Source organism: Topomyia yanbarensis, chromosome 2 (assembly GCF_030247195.1).
Source record: "Topomyia yanbarensis strain Yona2022 chromosome 2, ASM3024719v1, whole genome shotgun sequence".
NCBI classification, from domain to species: Eukaryota; Metazoa; Arthropoda; class Insecta; order Diptera; family Culicidae; genus Topomyia; species Topomyia yanbarensis.
Genome location: NC_080671.1, coordinates 157,544,972 through 157,563,052, shown reverse-complemented (window position 1 = coordinate 157,563,052; position 18,081 = coordinate 157,544,972). Strand labels below are relative to the sequence as shown.

The 18,081-nt window shown below is 36.8% G+C and overlaps 2 protein-coding genes across 3 annotated transcripts in view; both read right to left on the bottom strand.

Annotated features, from left to right (window-relative positions):
- Nucleotides 1-17,808, bottom strand: part of LOC131681863 (uncharacterized) — a 63,314-nt gene extending 45,506 nt beyond the window's left edge. Inside the window, exon 1 of the mRNA XM_058962929.1 lies at nucleotides 17,162-17,808. Coding sequence (XP_058818912.1) covers nucleotides 17,162-17,349 — 188 coding nt within the window. The 5' untranslated portion in view covers nucleotides 17,350-17,808. The remainder of the gene's footprint in view (nucleotides 1-17,161) is intronic.
- LOC131681862 (uncharacterized) lies at nucleotides 9,767-12,190 on the bottom strand. Of its 2 annotated transcripts, XM_058962928.1 has the most exons (3): nucleotides 11,963-12,190; nucleotides 10,970-11,900; nucleotides 9,767-10,758 (listed from the first exon to the last, which is right to left on the bottom strand). In XM_058962928.1, the coding sequence occupies exons 2-3, from the start codon at nucleotides 11,888-11,890 to the stop codon at nucleotides 10,408-10,410; spliced, it is 1,272 nt and encodes a 423-aa protein (XP_058818911.1). In that variant the 5' UTR covers nucleotides 11,891-11,900; nucleotides 11,963-12,190; the 3' UTR covers nucleotides 9,767-10,407. The 2 variants fall into 2 exon arrangements, with proteins under 2 accessions (XP_058818911.1, XP_058818910.1); XM_058962927.1 differs by having other exon boundaries at nucleotides 10,970-12,190.
- Nucleotides 17,809-18,081: the final 273 nt, after the last annotated feature.

Sequence of the window (18,081 nt, the reverse complement as noted above, 5' to 3'; positions counted from 1 at the left end):
AATAGACTTAATTTATAGATTCAACTGCACATTATTATATAATATTGTAGGAACAATACTCACTGTGAAAACATACTATTGCCCAGTCAAAATATAGCAACTCTTAAAACTCATCGTACATTCAGAGCACCCGCACCAATGCGTTGCTATGCCTGGTTGGACAGCATTCGGCAACCTTTACCACAACGCGGCAACCACACCGTAGGTTGCCGTACGAGTGCGGGTAATAGCAATTTATACCTGGAGTAGTAGCGAGTAAACAAATCTAGCAACTCGATAGCAACGTATCGAAAAGTTGCTATTTGATACAAACGGCACAGTTTGCTTCGGTTTCTGCACACTTTGTGTTCATGGATGGAAGTTTGCTTGCGAATGATAATTTCAAATGCTGATACATATTACAATTGGAGTACAATAGGTGCTTTAAAAGGAGGAACAAACTGGACCACGCAAGAATACGTAGCATTATGCGCTACGCTGCTTGATAGTAATTTTGTAGAAGACTGAGCAATAAATTCCTTAAAATTAGGAGCTTCTCTAGCTATTGGTTGCCTTGATTAACTACAATGGATATAATGATTAATTAGGTGCTCAGTAATGTTTAATGACGATTCTAACGACATGTGCATTTGATTTGACAATCTTTACCAAAATTAGTCTTAAAATGAAGTTATTAAATTGTACACAATGCGATTTTCACTTGTAAATGTCATGTATTGTGTTAAACACATTAAGCTTTTCATACAACCACGCTCATTTAAAAAAATTTCTATTTGTAGAGAATGGTATAGTCGAAAAGTCAATTTTGTATTTTAACAAACCTTTGAAAAAGTCATTATTTGATGATATCAGCAATACCAAGAAAACTTACCAAACCTGTTTTAATCCACCTATTTGTGCAATAGTGTCTTTCTTATTCATAAACATTATGATTCCTTGATATATTATGTTTAACATAAAGTTGAAAATGTCTATTACATTGTTAATTCTTTTGGTATCTAAATACAAGAATAAAACACAATATTGGGATTCGCAAAATGTGACAAAAGACAAAAAGACTTAGCCATAATTAATCCTTTCAATTTTACGCCATTTCATTTCATGAATTTTGATGCCCATATTGCGTGGGGTTCACGCAAACTCATTTTCATTCTCGTAGGGCTTCTGGAACCGTCTACGTTAATCAATGCTACTTAAGACTTATTTTGAGCAACTTATTTTGGTTGTATAGGAGGATAAGACTATGTTGTACAAAGAGTATATGAAAACCAAAGAAGTTGTTTTATTTTTATTTATAATTACTAGCCTTCCCAGTACTAGACGACTATTTGATGTTATTGAAGTGCAGTTGATTTGTCTTACTCATATAGTACATGCAGCCGACATTGATAGAGCGGCCGATTGTGAATTATCAGCGGGCATCGGTGGTTGATTGTTGGGTTTTCTGTGGTAGATGAGTTTTCACTAGTTGCATGGGTGTATGTTTTTCCGAAGTGGTAACATATTCCACTTTCTCGAATTTTGAAAATTCGTTTAATGAATCCTAGTTTAGTGCGCGGTTCTAGGTTATGTATACGAACGTCCACTTTATCATCATCTATATGCACGAGGACTTGGTGTTGGTGTTATTGTATTCGACGTCATCTCGCATGTTGTTCTTCAGATTGCATTTTTTGTGCTTGAGAAAAACTTCTACACATTATCAATACACAGTTTTTCGCGTGGTGCAGTTGTATGTAGGTTATCTAGGTTATTTGTTTCGATTATAGAAATTTTAAACTTAGGGTCATTCGCCTTCTATTAGGTTAGAAAAATTTCTTTTAGAAAAATCTCTAACCCCATATGTGGGGTTGGAAATCAAACTTAGGTGAGCTGCGTGCAAGGCAATCGATTTACCATCTAGAGTATGTCTGCATCCTTAAAGTCAATCGAAATTATGTTATCCAGTAGTACTCGCATTTTTGTTTCCTGTGGCTGATTCATTTCACTGTATCATTTGTGTGGATAAGTAGCAAAGTGCGGTAAAATTGTCTTTGCGAAATGAGAAGTTAGACCAGGATTTATCAGTACTCATACCGATTTTGGGCTTCCCTACCGATTAACAGACGACCGGGGTAAAACTACCGATATTTAAATTTTCCTACCGAAAACATTTTTATTGATTTTGGACACAACCTACCTCATTATCCATATTTCATTTAAGTTTGGTTCACAGGCGGTTTCAGGGGGTGGCATGAAGGGGCACGCGCCTCCTCTATTTAACCGGAAAGTGATCCAGTAGAAAAGCGTGGGTTTTTGTTTTTGTAAATCATTATGAATCAGGAACCAGGAATCAGTAGCGTCTGACTCAAATGACACGTTTCCCATGCTGATCGGAGATTTGTGCCTTGCCAAGAATCATCTTTTCATCATTTTCCTGATGGGAATGATTGGGGAAGTGGTAAGGATAGGGTTAAGGAAAGTAACGACACAGAACAATTAAAACAGAGCATTCTGCACCCCTGGAGGGATGCTGAACGATCTGCAGGTGCTACAATAGCAGGAATAAAACTTCCAACCCCCGGAGGGATTTCAAATGTTTATTTAAGCAGTGAGCGGATATATCAACACCCCCGCGGGGATATTGAGATAACAGAACGATAACACCCCCGAAGAGATATTGTCATTCAAGTACGGCTAAAATTATAGCTCTTTACCACACTGGGTTAGAAAAAATAGCATATCCTTCAGCTTCAGCTCTCTGTACTTAGGTTCATCTATGTATGGAGAACCAAAAATCCTGATAAGTAATTGCATTACTACAGGGTAGTTGCATATCAAATGATATGATGTTCCGTAATCGGATTCACAAAGATCACGTGAATAATACTCAGCGCGCTGAATAGTGGCCTGTGATAATTGAGTTTGCAATGTCCAGTCAGTGTCTCTGGCAGCACCGGTCCAGTGAAATCCAATCAGAACAAGTGCAATAACTTTAGTTCTACAGATATTTCTTGTAACTAGTAGCGTTCAAATAAACGGTGATAGTCACAATTATTAGTTTTACATTTTGTAAGAAAATCATGTTTACCCCCAAAGTTATAGCTGTTTGAAAACGTGGTTGTTCATAAATAACAGGGTAAACAGAGGGTTAATAAACTAAATAAAATGAATAGAATGAATAAAATAAACAAAATGAGGAAAGTGATAAAATGAATTAAAATGTTTTCTTTCTATATATTTTATCATTTTTTTTTCATTTTGTTTTCTTTAAAAAAATTAAATGATCGAAATGAAAAAAATTAGTGATAATAAAAAGTAATAGAATTAATAGAATAAATTAAAATGTGTCTCATTACACTGATAATATAAATTCGTAAATATGATAAAATTTATCCTACAATGCACGAATTCATTCGTCGTTTTCTGCAACGAATTTTCGTACATTGTAAATATTTCATGAACAAGAATGGCCGCTTGGTGAACGATAGCTTTCGTAAATTTTACATTTTTAGCATGCACTCCATAAATGTTATTGTTGATAACGACATTATTTTTCGTGAATGAAACGAAATGTTTTGTTTATTTTAATAAACGTTTATGTATATTACGAACGATTTCGTTGGTCTCACGAATTCATTTCGTTCATCTTAAAAAAGTTTTCGTATTTATTAGCATATTATTTTTTTCATTCAATCTTTTGGGATCGATGTTTGACAACACCGATTTTTTTTTTTAATTTAAAAAAAATGATCCGGCCAAATCGATTTTATTGTGGCATGAAGAAATGACCGTTTGATGAACGAAAGTTTTCGTAATATTTCCTTATTTGCTGTACATTGCACGATTGTTGTCGTTGATAACGACATCATTTTGGTGAATGAAACGAAATGATTCGTTTATTTTAATAAGTGTTTACGTATATTACGGACGATTATCATATTATTTTCAATCGATCTTTTAGGATCACAGCAATGATCGATGACAACAAAGATTTTTTTAAATTTTTTGAGCTGGCAAAATCGAATTTATTTCAATCTGCTCACCTCTATTGAGGACTACAAAAATTGTGGTGTTAAGTAATGGTCGCTTGATGAACGAAAGCTTTCGTAAATTTTACATATTCAGTGTACATTGCACGAATGTTGTTGAAAACGGCATTATTTTTCGGGAATGAAACGAAATGTCTCGTTTATTTTAATAAACGGTTGTGTATATTATGAACGATTTTGTTGGTCGCACGAATTCATTTCGTCCATTTTAGAAAAGTTTTCGTATTTAATAGCATACTATTTTGACATTGCTTCAGCAGAGAAAAACTCAAACTTCTTCATACAAAACCAACGAGTTCACGATGGCTCAACTGAATCCGTACTGCTCCGGATTATGGATCAACTGGAAGCGTAAGAGGTTCAGGAAATCTTCCTGAAACTGGAGGACACGGATACGGTTACTAAATAGTCAGACCGAGATCATCGTGGTGATCAACAATTATTGACTCCATATTCTACCTCTATCGAAGCTCTGTTGACGTTGACGGTTTGACAAATGGTACTCAGAAATATTATTATTAAGACTTTCGTATACCATAGTGAAAAATTCGTTTGCCTAATGAAGCCGTTTCGTAATAAGCCGTTCGTTGTCGTTTCGTGGTTTTCACGAAAAACTCGTAATAAAAAATAAAAGTGTTTCAATAGAAATACGAATGATTCATCATATGTACGAAAAATTCATATATTTTATGAAAATTGTGAGTACGAATCTAATTAGCAGGGATTTACGAATACATTCTATCAGTGTAACGTTCTAGATGAAATGAATAAAATGAATGACTGAACAAAATTAGTCAGATTATTAAAATTAATAAAATATGTGAACCCCACAAATAATATAAAATTGCATAACACGAAAAAAGTGAATAAAATAAATTAAGTGAATGATACGAATAAGGTACATGAGATAATAAACTGATCGAAATGCATACAAAGAATGAAATGAATACAATAGATAAAATGAGGTCAAATAAACAAAATTAATCATAACGTTTCAAATGTTTCTACTTTGTTGATAAGCCTTAATTAGTCATCAGGAAATCTAGAAATCAGAAGTTTGTCTTGGAATTAAAAGATGTCTTTTTGGTCACAGATATTTAAAAAATGATTTTTGTACAGAATATAATTTTCAGGTCCAGTATTTTAACGCGTAATAAGAAATAGTGAACTGAGATAAGGCCACCTATAAATAGTATTGATTTTCATTAAAGTATATAAAAAAGAGTGTCAAGTATCTAGCTTATGTTAGCAACTACCGGTGCGTAACACGGTTGTTAACCAAAATAATGACGAATAAAGTTGGTAATCTAGCATGCTTTGCCAACCCGAATAGCAACGCGTTCATCTCGGATTATTCCATTAAAATTTGTTTCCGAGTGACAAGTGATTGAAAATGAGTGCTTCAAAACGAGGAACCAACTGGACTACGCAGGAGGACGAGGCATTATGCGCTGCTTGGTTGAACACCTCGCAGGACGCTAGCATCGGCATTAACCAGCGCGCAAAAACGCTTTACGATCGCGTGTTTGATCGTTTTCTGGAGATATGCAGCGAAAATCACGTTCCGGGTAATCCAGAACTACGCGCCCCTAGCGGAATAAAAGCTAGATGGCATCACATTAGTAAAATGGCAAGCAAGTTTGCAGGTTGTGTTGCCCAAATCGAGAACCGTTGCCAAAGTGGGGCGTCTCCTGAGGATTTTTTGAGACAAGCGATTGCACTATTTGCAACGACGGAGAAGACTCCATTTACTTTAATGCACTGCTACAGCATACTGCAAAGTGCCCCGAAATGGCAGCAGTATCACACAGTAAAGGTACGTCTTTTTGATTATTGCTTCCATTATTTTTGCTTATTGCTTTTATTTTTGTTTTAGAAATCACCCACTCCAAAAAGGTTAGCTGCAGAAATTGATTTGGCCAGAGGCGAAACAGATCTGCCAGATCCAGTGCCTTCATCTTCCGACCGTCCTATCGGTCAAAAGGCCTGTAAAGCGCAAAGGTTGAGCCAAGGATGCGCCTCTAATCACGTCGGAAGTGAAATAGCGAAAGCGGGGAATATGTTGGCTATTGCTGCGAAGGAACGACTGATGTACTGCAGGCAAAAGGCACTCGCCTTAAGCAGAATGGCAAACCACGCCATTATGTCTGTGGATATTAATGGTTTAAACGAAACAGCAAGAGAGTTTTACTTGCTGGAACAAAAAAGGATCCTGAACGAAACCAAAGAGGCTTTCAAAAACGAACTGGAGCCTAGACCGGAGCCTCTAGACGATGATAGGGAGGATGTAGAGAATACTATTGAAAATAATGATGTTGTAGATAAGTCTGATTCTGATGGAGATTTTTAATATTTTATTTATTTATTATTAATTTTTTTTTTCGCCGTATTTATAGGCTTATTCTTTTTTCCGTTACATCATATGATTTATAAATATAATGCAGTATTATGAATTTAAAAAAGCCTGCTTTATTCCACCTAGTGGTGCGATTGTATCTTTTTCGATTGTCCAAACTATGATTAATTAGCTCATGTTCAATATAATTGTGGAAACGTCTACTACATTATTATTATACTTGGCACGTAAGTCGACGCTGACACACTTTAAACTACCACGAAAGTCGTTACAAATTGCCTGAATCCAATGTAGTTGGAAGCGAGTCGATTTTTTGTCCACACGTGTCGTCCTAATCGGGTAGTACATTATTAATGTAGCTGAGGATCCGTTTGGGAGAGGTATGCCATACCTCGTGAGGCGTCCTTAGATGCCTTCCGAAGTATCGCTCCCTTCGAAGAAATAGTACTGCACAACGGCAAAGAATATGTTCCGAGCTCTTGGGCTCGTAGTTACGAGTTGTCATCTTCACTTTTGCCATTTTTTTCAGATGATACTTAGCATGACAATGTCCCGTAAATAAACCTGTGATTATACGTAAAGCTTTTCGTTTTAGATCCATTAGTTTTTTGGTTCTCGTTGTATCTGGATCTATGAATTTCTTAGCTTGTCGAGCGCCTCCTACGTTACGCCAGTCGTTTAGTAGTTGGTCTCTTGCCCAAGTTGACAGTTCTAGTTTGATTACACAGATAGATATACCAAAAAATGGTTTTAGTCCAACAAACAAGCTTGATGAACCACGCCTGGCTAATTCATCAGCTACTTCGTTACCATTGTTTCCTTGGTGGCCAGGTACCCAGAATATGATCACTTTATTCCGAGTTGCCAGTTGTTGTAAAGATGTGATGCACTCACAAAACAGATTGGACTCACATTTCGACGACCTTAATGCCAACAGTGCTGCTTGGCTATCCGAGAAGATTGCGATTTTGGCATGTCTGTAGTTTCGTTTCCTACAGACCTTCGAGCGGGTGTATATTACATATACCTCTGTCTGGAAAACTCCACTTTCCCATTGATATTTTTGCAGCGAATTAAGTGATATTGATTTCTCAAAATATTATATCTCCAGAGCACTTTCTGTATTTTTCAGTTTAATATGATATGAAGTAACGTTCAAGGAATGCGAAAAAATACTTCCAGGTATCTCGTTACCTTTCTTGTATAAAGCAAGTGGCACATGCCATTCGACATCAGTGCGTCGACATCGGAAAATTTTTGTGTGTATGTATGTATGGCTGTGTATGTGTGTCAGATAATGCCTTTAAAGTTTTTCGGGGCTGGCTAAACCGGTTTGTTTAAACTTAGTTTAAACAGTTTTTATTAATTCGTAGATCTGGTTCCATAGATGCAGGTAGAGGAGTGCGGCATACAGTAAATTTCCAAATAATCTGATAACACTAAGATTTTAAAATGACGAAAAATATGTTAATATGGGTGCAAAGTTACTTGCAGAAGCACGTCCAAATCGTTTTGACATCATTGGCCACCTATGACGGTTCTTGGTGCCCCGGGTAACTTGTCATGTTACTAATGGCATTTTTGTTTTTGACAGTGCACTACACCGGTGTAGTCGGTGCTACACTCATTTAAACTTGGGTGTAGTCAGTCTATCTCTTTCTTTGCACTACACCGGTGTAGTACCAAGAAAAAACGAAAACGCTATAAGTTGATGCTACACCCATTTCTCAGTGCATTCTCGGCCGATTTTTTAAAACTTGAACTCATATTAAGGTTACAATACTTCTATTGACTGCTGTTGAATTACTTTATTTTGATGTTTATAAAATCTAGGAGTACGATAGATCACTATATTCGAGGTTCAATAAAACAATGTACACGCCTAGAAAATCAGTGGTCCAACTTTTCTTTGACGTCTGTGAATACTGCAAATTATTTTAAAATTGGTAACACAAATAATACATTCAATCCCTTGACGTCATTTAGGTAAGAAAATGAGGATGTGGCAAATGATGTGAAAAATCATAAAACCGCGGATGGAAATAACATATTTTTTCAACAGCTACACCTGACTTTGTACTTGCGAATGACTTCTTCGTTGTTCTCGTCGTCACCAGAGTGTGGAATTGAAGTTGTGCATTTCGGCTCACATGGCTCAGTTGTGTGACGATAACGTTTGCGCTTCGGAGCATTTTTTTCATTTCCCTTCTCTTTTTTGATCATTTTATTTCGATTATCAACTTCAACAACACCTTAAATTATTATCTTTGGCAGCCCTCCGCGACCATTCACGCACGCCTACGCCCGCGATCTCCAAAGCACGATAGTCCCCGTTGATAGAATGATCCTGATAGCATTCACAAATCTACAAACGCGAACCCACACGCGCCCGTGTTCATGATCATGCAATTGCAACATCTACATATACTTATGTCCGCGGTATCGCCAACATTAAAACACCCCGGTAGTTAAGTAAACGTTGTAGCACCTATAAACTTACAAATGCGGTCTTAAGCATTATCCCACCACTCGTGCGATCAAGAAACGGTTACGTCTGGAAGTATAGCCTCGGTCCTAGCAACCTAGACTCATGCCTTCAGCTGGACCAATAAAAAATGACACTCATGTTCTCTAGACAACACGTCCCATGGTGACATAACAGGGAATTCTAGCTACATGGGGAAACAAGAATACACGTACCAGGAAATCAGTTTCCTCACCAACAGCAAAGTAACATCGATAATGCCAATTCGTCGCTGTTGTGCTATCTTATGACAAACGCCATTTTGGGGTGAACTGAGTTAGATATGCCATGTTACTAAGTTTTAAAATCTCCATACGGTCGCGTTTTCAGAATTTTGAAATTCTGCTGGGTTACTGAGATATAGCGAAACACGATTATGACAAGCGCCAATTTCTCGAGTGTTCGAGTTGTGCTATCTTATGACAAAGAAAAAAGAGACAACATTCTTAGTTTGTTGGCTTGCTATAAGCCGAAAAGCTTATAGCAAGCCAACAGATGTCTCTGATGACATAGGTAATTCCTATGCAGATCAACCATAAGCATTAGCTAGGTTCTTGTCTCGGGAGCAAAACTTTTCCTACCGTAGTTTTTTTCTGCCAATGGTTGGTTTATATATTCATGATTATTGAACAAATTTCCTTTTGAGATTTCTACTTGTTGTGGAAAGTATACCGAAATGTAGTGATGGATTATGCAAGAAGAACATTTGTTTCGTCTAGTCACCTTTCAACAATAACATTGTTTGATATACATTGTCTCTAAATTGTCAATGAAACCAATTTCATTGTTCTTCCTGAATAAAGGAGGAAAATTGGAAAAACTTTGTGTTCTAATACCATCATTTTGTAACCTGATATTGCTGCTATCGCATGGAAAAGTATAATATTGAACATAGTGATCTATAACGCATAATTTTACGAATCAGTTATAATTCATTTTTATATGAAATCTTCTGTACACATTTGTGACACGTCATACATATTTTATCATCAATACACACTTATGACACGTATGTGAGCGACTTTGGTTTACACTTTAAGCAAAAACTGTAAATATAGTCAACCGATCTTCGCACAAATCGAGAGTTTACTTCAGAAAAGATAGAAGCATCGAATGCCTTCTCCAAAAAGCTTCTAACATTTATAAATTTTAAGATATTCAATCTCAAACTTTAAAAATCGTTTTTCTCGAAAAGTGCTAAATTGCGCTTGTCATAAGATAGCACAACAGCGACGAATTTTCTCCAAGCCAAGCTGCGACAGACAACACAACTAATACTCCTCCGCCAGCGAACGACATGACAACACGACCCGACCAATAGATATTAAATTAGCGTTAGTTTTTTGCGCATACTGTAAAAATAAAAAAATAATCGCGGCTCAGTTATGCTAATTCATTCAGCCATGTTAAATAAATTATGAAAAAGATGTGTGAATTTGTGGAAAGATTTAATTTTACATACAAGAATATGAATTAGTAGTGTAGTGAATGTAAAACTACTCTTCATCCCCTTTCATATTCCAAAGATGCTCAATCAGGTCATTCTGTAGTTGATGATGAAGGCTGGTGTTATGTACTTCTCTGTATCGACCCAGAAACGCTGTAAAATCATCAACTGGTCTCACTACTTCATGAACATTGCTTTCCTCTATATCGTATGACGTTAAATCTTCCCGTTCATCTTCAATGATCATATTATGAAGAATTATACAGGTGCGCATAATAGATTTCAAATCCTCTTTATTCCACAACCTAGCCGGATTTTTTATAATGGCAAACCGTGCCATCAACACACCGAAGGCGCGTTCCACATCTTTTCTAGTAGACTCTTGCCTTTCTGCGAAGTACTGCAAAAAAAAACAAATAAAATAAGTAAAATGGACTAATTACTATAATTTTTGTAGGCAAAAATGCAGTTACAAGGATTCTTATTACACGAATAATATCATTTGTTGTAATTTAACTTTTCAGGAATGAGACATACATACGGACTAAGTGTTCATTAACATCTTTTAAAATTTTTCTTTCTAGACAAACAAAGTATAGACTACAACATACCTTGCGCTTTTGGCCAACGGGCGACGCTATCGTTTGCACAAGTGTGGCAAGGGGAGGATATATTCCGTCTGCTAAATAGTACCCGGTATTGTAAGTGTGACCATTAACCTCATACTTCACTGATGGTGTTTTGCCGCCATATAGGTTTGAAAATAGAGGGGACCTATGCAGTACAGTAATATCATTGTTTGATCCTGGCATACCAAAGAATGCATGCCATATCCATAAGTCGTACGATGCAACCACTTCAAGAACAATAGTAGGTTTCTTCTCTTTACCTTTATACTGCCCTGCCCAAGCAGTAGGACAGTTCTTCCACTGCCAATGGCAGCAATCTAACGATCCTAGCATACCCGGAAAACCTCGCTCATTTCCGACTTTAAGTAGACGCTTCAAATCTGAACGCGTGGGTGAGCGTAGGAATTCATCGCTAAATATTGTGTCAACCGTGCGACAAAATTCCATCAAACACTTTCGAGCTGTAGATTCGCCGATTCGAACGTATTCGTCCATTGCATCCGACGGTGATCCATATGCTAACTGACGAATAGCAGCCGTGCATTTCTGGATGCATGTCAGTCCCAATTTTCCAGTTGCGTCTGGTTTTTGAATAAAGTATTCGTTTGTTTCAATCTTCGTTTTAATTTTCAAAAACAATCTACGATGCATCCGATAACGTCGACGAAATTGTTCATCCGTATATATAGGTGTTTCCGAAAAGTAATCTTTGAACAATCGAATGGCACCTTCCTCTGCTCGTCGGTCAATATTCGGTCGTTTTCCAGGTTGGGAACCACCTCGGCTTCTTCGGGTGATTGAATTTGTCGTTCCATATGCGTATATCAATATTTGTTCCGCGAAATGATTTTCTTCATCGCTCGAATCAGAAAAATACTCAAGAAAGACATCCGCGTTCTCCATTATTTTTTTTCTACCTACGGGTAGCAACTTTATTTACCAACTACCGGTGCGAAAAGGGAAAGATAAAATAACAACCATGATAGCAACCACCGGTGCGTAACTCGGTCGTTAACCAAAATAGTAACGAATGATGTTGTCAATCTAGCATGCTATAGCAGTCCGACTAGCAACGCATTGGTGCGGGTGCTCTCAGTGTGAGATGCATTTGTTTATTATTAACTATGCTATCGCGTAAAATAATTCTCGCGTGTTTTTTTGAGAAGGGCCAATTAGCATGCTGTCAAAATTGACTTTGAAAGGAAATTCTGGACAAACCATCATTCGCCGATTATAAATTACAGTAACAGACGAAAGAGAAAACATTTCTCTTTCATAAATTGTTAACATCCATTCTCGGCGAGTTACGGTTTGTCCGGAATTTTGACAGCATGCTTATTCTCAAAAAACACGCGAGAATTGTAGTAGACCGTGGCGAGAGAGCACGAAAATGAGTAGTGCGGACAATTCGAAATCATCCTCATATTACTACAATATTGACACGATTTTGTCAACTTCCGATATTGTCTGCCTATGATTTTCATTTTCTCTACCATAGATTTTATTGGCTCACTTAATTCGATACAATTCTGGACAAGTATAAAGGGTGTGCGGAATCAAATTGCATCACAAGAAAAGGTTCATCAAAATTCACACAATAACCCGATCGGTTTCAAACTTTCAGGGAATAACATAAAGCATATTATTAAACTTGTTCATGTTCGTTTAATTCAATTTCATATACTAATGCACGAACCTTCCTCTCAACATTGATCATAAGATTTTACACAGCGTAGAGATGGGCAAACTGATTCAGTTTAGAGAGTGAATCGTGCCCGATTCACTCATTAAACTGAATCGACTCTTTTGATCGATTCAGTGATTCATTTCAGTACTTTGAAAAGAGTTTGAGATGAAACGGAAAAAAATATATTTATTATGCGTTAAGGCGGGGTAGGTACGGGGATGCGTTAGGGTTTCAGCGCGAAAAAACAGTTTTTTGATATATATTTTTAGAAATTTAAGTGAATCGAATGGATTGAAACTTTGGTACACTATATTGTATCATTTCAATAACATTATGTTATTTTTATATGCAGAAATAGGGACAAGCGGCTCGGCGACGAAACTTTTTGTAGAATGTCTCTGGAAAAGCGCGTCATTCAAAAGCTACTTAACCGATTTATTTCAAATTTTGCATACACATTCTTTGTATAACTCCTACTTTGAATTTTCGAGACATTTTTTTCAATTTAGAGAGTTTTTAACTCATTTGAAATAAAAATTATTCCGTGTACGATAAATTAAGCTCTAGTTTAGACCAACTAATTTTCGAGTGGAAATATATTTTTTACTCATTTCTACTTTCGATTTCACTTCATCAGGATGCTTTCGGAGTGTCTGCTTCATGATTGTCCAGTATTACTAAATTGACTGCATTTACGGGGTGTTCGGCAGTAGACGGCGCCGGTGATTGAGTGGTAAGCATGACCGCCACTCATTCCAATTGGCCTGGTTTCAATTCCAGTCGAGGTCGTTGAGATTTTTCTGAGGTGAAAAAACTGTGGTCACGTCTTCCTTCGGAAGGGAAGTAAAGCCATTGGTCCCCGGTTCATGAGTTTGATGGATCGATATCTCGTCCAGATAGTAGTAGAGTCATCTCTCTAGCGTCGGTAAAGAAGAAGTAAAATTCAACTTCTATGCTTACTAACAAATATCCTCCTCCCGTGATACTTGTGGAGTGCGCAGTAGTATATACGGCCTCTAACAAAAGCAAGTATCGAACTAACAATTCCTTCCCTTTCCTTCCGCGATCTACGTTCGGGCCTAGCCGGCGCCGGTATTGATCAATAAACACTTTGGGATTACCAGGAGTTACACATTGAAAGATGTGTCACTACTCTCAAGCATAATTATCTACTGATTCCCTATGCAATTTCAGCTAGTCCAGATCGATAACGGAGTAGCAGCCAGGGGTGGTCGCACAAGCTTCAAGCTCAAGCATTTCCGGGGTGTTCGGCAGATTGAGATTCTTAGACACGAAATTGTAATTTGTAATTTTGTTTATTGGAGGCTTTAACCAGATGGCCCAAGACACGAAATTGACCTCCTTAACCTTGCACCACTTCAGAAGGAATCCATGAAGCTGCCGCGTAAACTGTCAAGATTCTCTTATAAGGGAAATTCCGGAAACACCCTTATTGGCCGAACATATGTTATGTTTGTCGAGAATTGAATGTTTTAAACGTTCTTGATTTATTGAATGTAATTGAATTTTTAAAAGTTCGTGGTAAAACCTACTACATATAGTATGTAAATAAAATGGAATTATTCTCATACTCAACTAATAATGCAAAACAAGTATTACCAATGGGTTGATATTGTGCACATGGTCTGGGCTCCGAAAATGGCAACCAGAGGCGGTTTTTTTTCGCATTTCGCGCATTTTATTTTCCGTATCTATTTAACAATATGGGTGACAAACCCAAAAATATTTCCATGATTACCATTTTTAAAAACTTGTTGGTAACTTCTTACACAACCTGACTAAAAGATCGTAGAGAGATTAAAAGGCAAATAAAATGAATATTTTCACATTTTTGGTTGAAAACATATTTTTCCGTTGCAGTCTAATTTAAATTTTACAATATCGTATCGACAACTCGAAAATTTTTGAAAGTTTTTTTGAGCCACACCGATAACATTCATAAAATGTGTAACTTATATTTGTTTTATTACGTTGAGTCTACTTTTTGAAACGACATTGTGAAAATAAGAAAGTTCTAGTAATCGTGGAACAAAAACAGTTAATTTATGCAATGTAACAGATATTTCGTGCTGTAGAGCAATCCCATCAAAATTAATCCAGCTACGCGAAGAATCTTCGATTCAGATGAAACTTTTTGGGATACTAAGTATTTTCCACTGGCAACTAATCAATTTTAACTCAAGAGCTGTTCTTTAAAAGGGCGTATGAGAGGTACTACTTTCAAACAATATTGTTCGACAATTTCCACTTGAGAATGCGTTGTAGGGAATTAATTGTTCTGGGTGGAAAAATATGACTCTTTTCAAAATAAACTAAAAAATTATGTTAAAAAATGTTATAACAAAAAATCTTATTTTCCTATTTTTTATTTGGCGTCAGCGAAAACCTGCGAGAAAAATAAAGGAAATATTCTAGCTATAATTGCCTTATGGAGAAGTCCTCAGTTTCTTACAACAACTCAAAATATGTTTTTATATTTCATACTATTTACCAGACAAAAATATAATTTTCTTAAGTTTTTCAAAATGTCCCTTAGGTCGAGAGGTAGTATTAATGTGCTCCGAGTTTGACTAATATTTCAGCGTTTGTTTGTACATATGTTGAATGGATTTACGTCAAATATTAAATTCCTTAGAAGATTAATCCTTATTCACTGTAGGAGTAAATGCGTGAAACTGATCCTGCTCCTGAATGGTCGTTTTGAATATCGTGAGCGTTCGTATAGTTTTCAAAAGGGTCGCAAGTGCTCTGAATGGCAGTACTTGGATTTGTATCGTTACCAACAATATTAATAATATTCTATTTTTGATTGCAGCCAATTTTTATTTTCTTGGCTTAGATGCGGTGTATGAGATGCAAATGCATTTTACCTTTTAATCACCATTCTCATTTTCAGAATTTTCAAGAATTCACCAAAAGTATTGTGTGTTCTGTGTACCCACTAGCGGATTTGAGAAAATTTTCTAGTTGTTCTAAGAGCTTCGCTGGATGTGTCAAAATATATCATACTATCTGAAGTGACAAAGAAATTATTTACCACATCATAGACTAGGATTCTAAATCTATTGGTGTGATGTCATGAACACGTCAGACAACCTTGATTGACACCCCTCGACACCAGTTTTTTGCCTTACCAAACCGTAACGCTAGTGGCGTGGTGAAAACTGTCGAATGGGAGATAACAGCAGCTTAAAGCTTCAAATAAGCATATTATTTGTTGTAATAGTTAGCATTTATTGCAAACCGATGTTTTAAAATTCCTGTAATGAACTATACAAATCTGCTCTTTGCAAGAGGGGTTTTAGATAATAAATAAAGAAATTTTGGTTGAGTACGACGGGTAGAGAAGAGAGGGTAACGGTATTACAGCAGGAACCTTAAAACATTCGCAATAAAATCATAATGCATGCATAGAATCGTCTCAGTCTCTCCCATTTCATGATTTTTTATTCTCTCCATATGCTGCTATATTTTGGCAGACTTCTGATAATTCTGTCTCTATTAATAATTAATAATTTCTATTTTCAATCCAAACATTTTGTTGATCAAAGTGACGGAAGAAAGAGATTTAAAACAAGAAAAATATCATCCAGTTGATTTCAAAAAAAGTTGTTCAATTTTCTCACTTTTTACGGTATCAGGTTGTCGTTATTGACAACTCCGTAAAAGGTGTTCAATCGCCATCGAATTGGCGCCACTATTAGTGCTTAATTATTTCCGTCATTACCAACAACTATTTTTCTATGTGCTAAGATGACACCCCTTTCACGGATGTGTCATTTTATATTCGCATACCAAATATGCTTTAACAAGCTGCTGTTGAAGTAAACGACAAAAACAAGCCATTATTGAGTTGTTGTCCAAAGCAAATCGTTCAAGTAGAGTAGAGCAATAAAGTGAGACGAAATGTGGACGATTATATGAACTCGACACATCTTCTAAATTTTGAAAGAAGGACCGACTCCTATGATAGAGTCCTCTGCAAAAAACCAATGTGATTACAAATAAACAAAAAACTCCACACTCCTCTGACTGCTTGTTATAGTAGCATATTTTGAGAAGATTCAAGACGTGCGATAATTTTATTACTGTTATTATGAGCTGAAGCTGAATAGTAAAATAACCTGGCACATCATTGCGTGCGGGATTTATTTTTTTCAGATAGGGTATAAGTGTGTGTTTATTGAAGATGGATTAACCAAAACAATTTTTTGATACAGGAAGGATCTTGAGAAATGTATATTTAATACTATCCAATGACTCGGTGGTTAAGTCACATTTAAATTTATCGATTTACCACTTACGGTTACATATGTTTTCTTATGGTATGTTTACATATGCTTATTCATTATTCAGATATCTATTTCGATTGAACATGAACCATCTATGACTCACTGTGTGGTCAAGATTTCCCACAATTTAATGATGAAACAGCACTCGGTCTGCTGACCGATCATATTACTCACTTGTCTACAAAGTTAAATCCTTTGTCTTCTTTCACCATGTGCGCCGGGTACGATTGCAGAATTTCATTCGCTTTGCCATTATAGGACCCCAGCAGTTCGCGGTACTTGGAGTACACTAGACGCTTAAGCTGTGGGTTTGCAGTCGTTCCTCTTCCCGGCTGGGAATTCGGTATGGCTTGAGTTGCCATTAATGTGATTTTTATCTGTTCTCTCGATTGGTTACTATAATAAACTTGTTTTGTTACACCACCTGTTCCAAAATATGCTTCAAATCAAATATAGCATCATACTGCACTTTAAAAACAAACGTCACCAATCACACGATATATGGCAATATGACATCAGCACAATACTCCTCCGCGATTTGACTGAACTATGATTGCATTTACTCAACAACAAACAATAACAACTCTTGTAAAAAGTCTGTACATAATACATTTATCAATACAATCTTTAGCGAAACTGACGAAGGCGTTCCGGCTACGTCACGGCGCAAAGGAATTCGAGCTATTTTGATGATAAGTGCTTCACGCGAGCAAGCAAAAAGCAATTCACTTGGCGAAGGATAACACGCAACGCAATACCGCAAGTCCAGCGATCCCGAACGGTGATTGTAGACCTTCGGTGCAATTACAACCGTTCGACGAGACGTTACTTTTTGAACTGAAAATCTTGCGCCTCATCAGCAGCGGTTCAAGCGTTATGAGAAATATACTAAATAAGGCTGCGCGCCAAGCCGGCGGCGGCGGTGACGGCGACGGAACAACGCGCATGAAGCTACAACGCCTGCTAACATGGGGAAGAGGGTGATTCTGAATCGAGTTTATGTCTCGTTTTGAGGCAGTAAAACAAGCCACCAGTGAGTCCGCTTGTTGGCACGCAAAGAAGTGGCTGGATGTCTTCAGCTGGCTTTCCGTTTC

What these genes read in the sequence shown, in the direction of transcription:
- LOC131681862 (XM_058962927.1), bottom strand. Translation starts at nt 11,890, where the DNA reads ATGGAGAACGCGGATGTCTTTCTTGAGTATTTTTCTGATTCGAGCGAT. An exon ending in CCGTTGGCCAAAAGCGCAAG is followed by an intron (nt 10,759 to 10,969) that starts GTATGTTGTAGT and finishes TTTTTTTTGCAG; the next exon opens with TACTTCGCAGAAAGGCAAGA.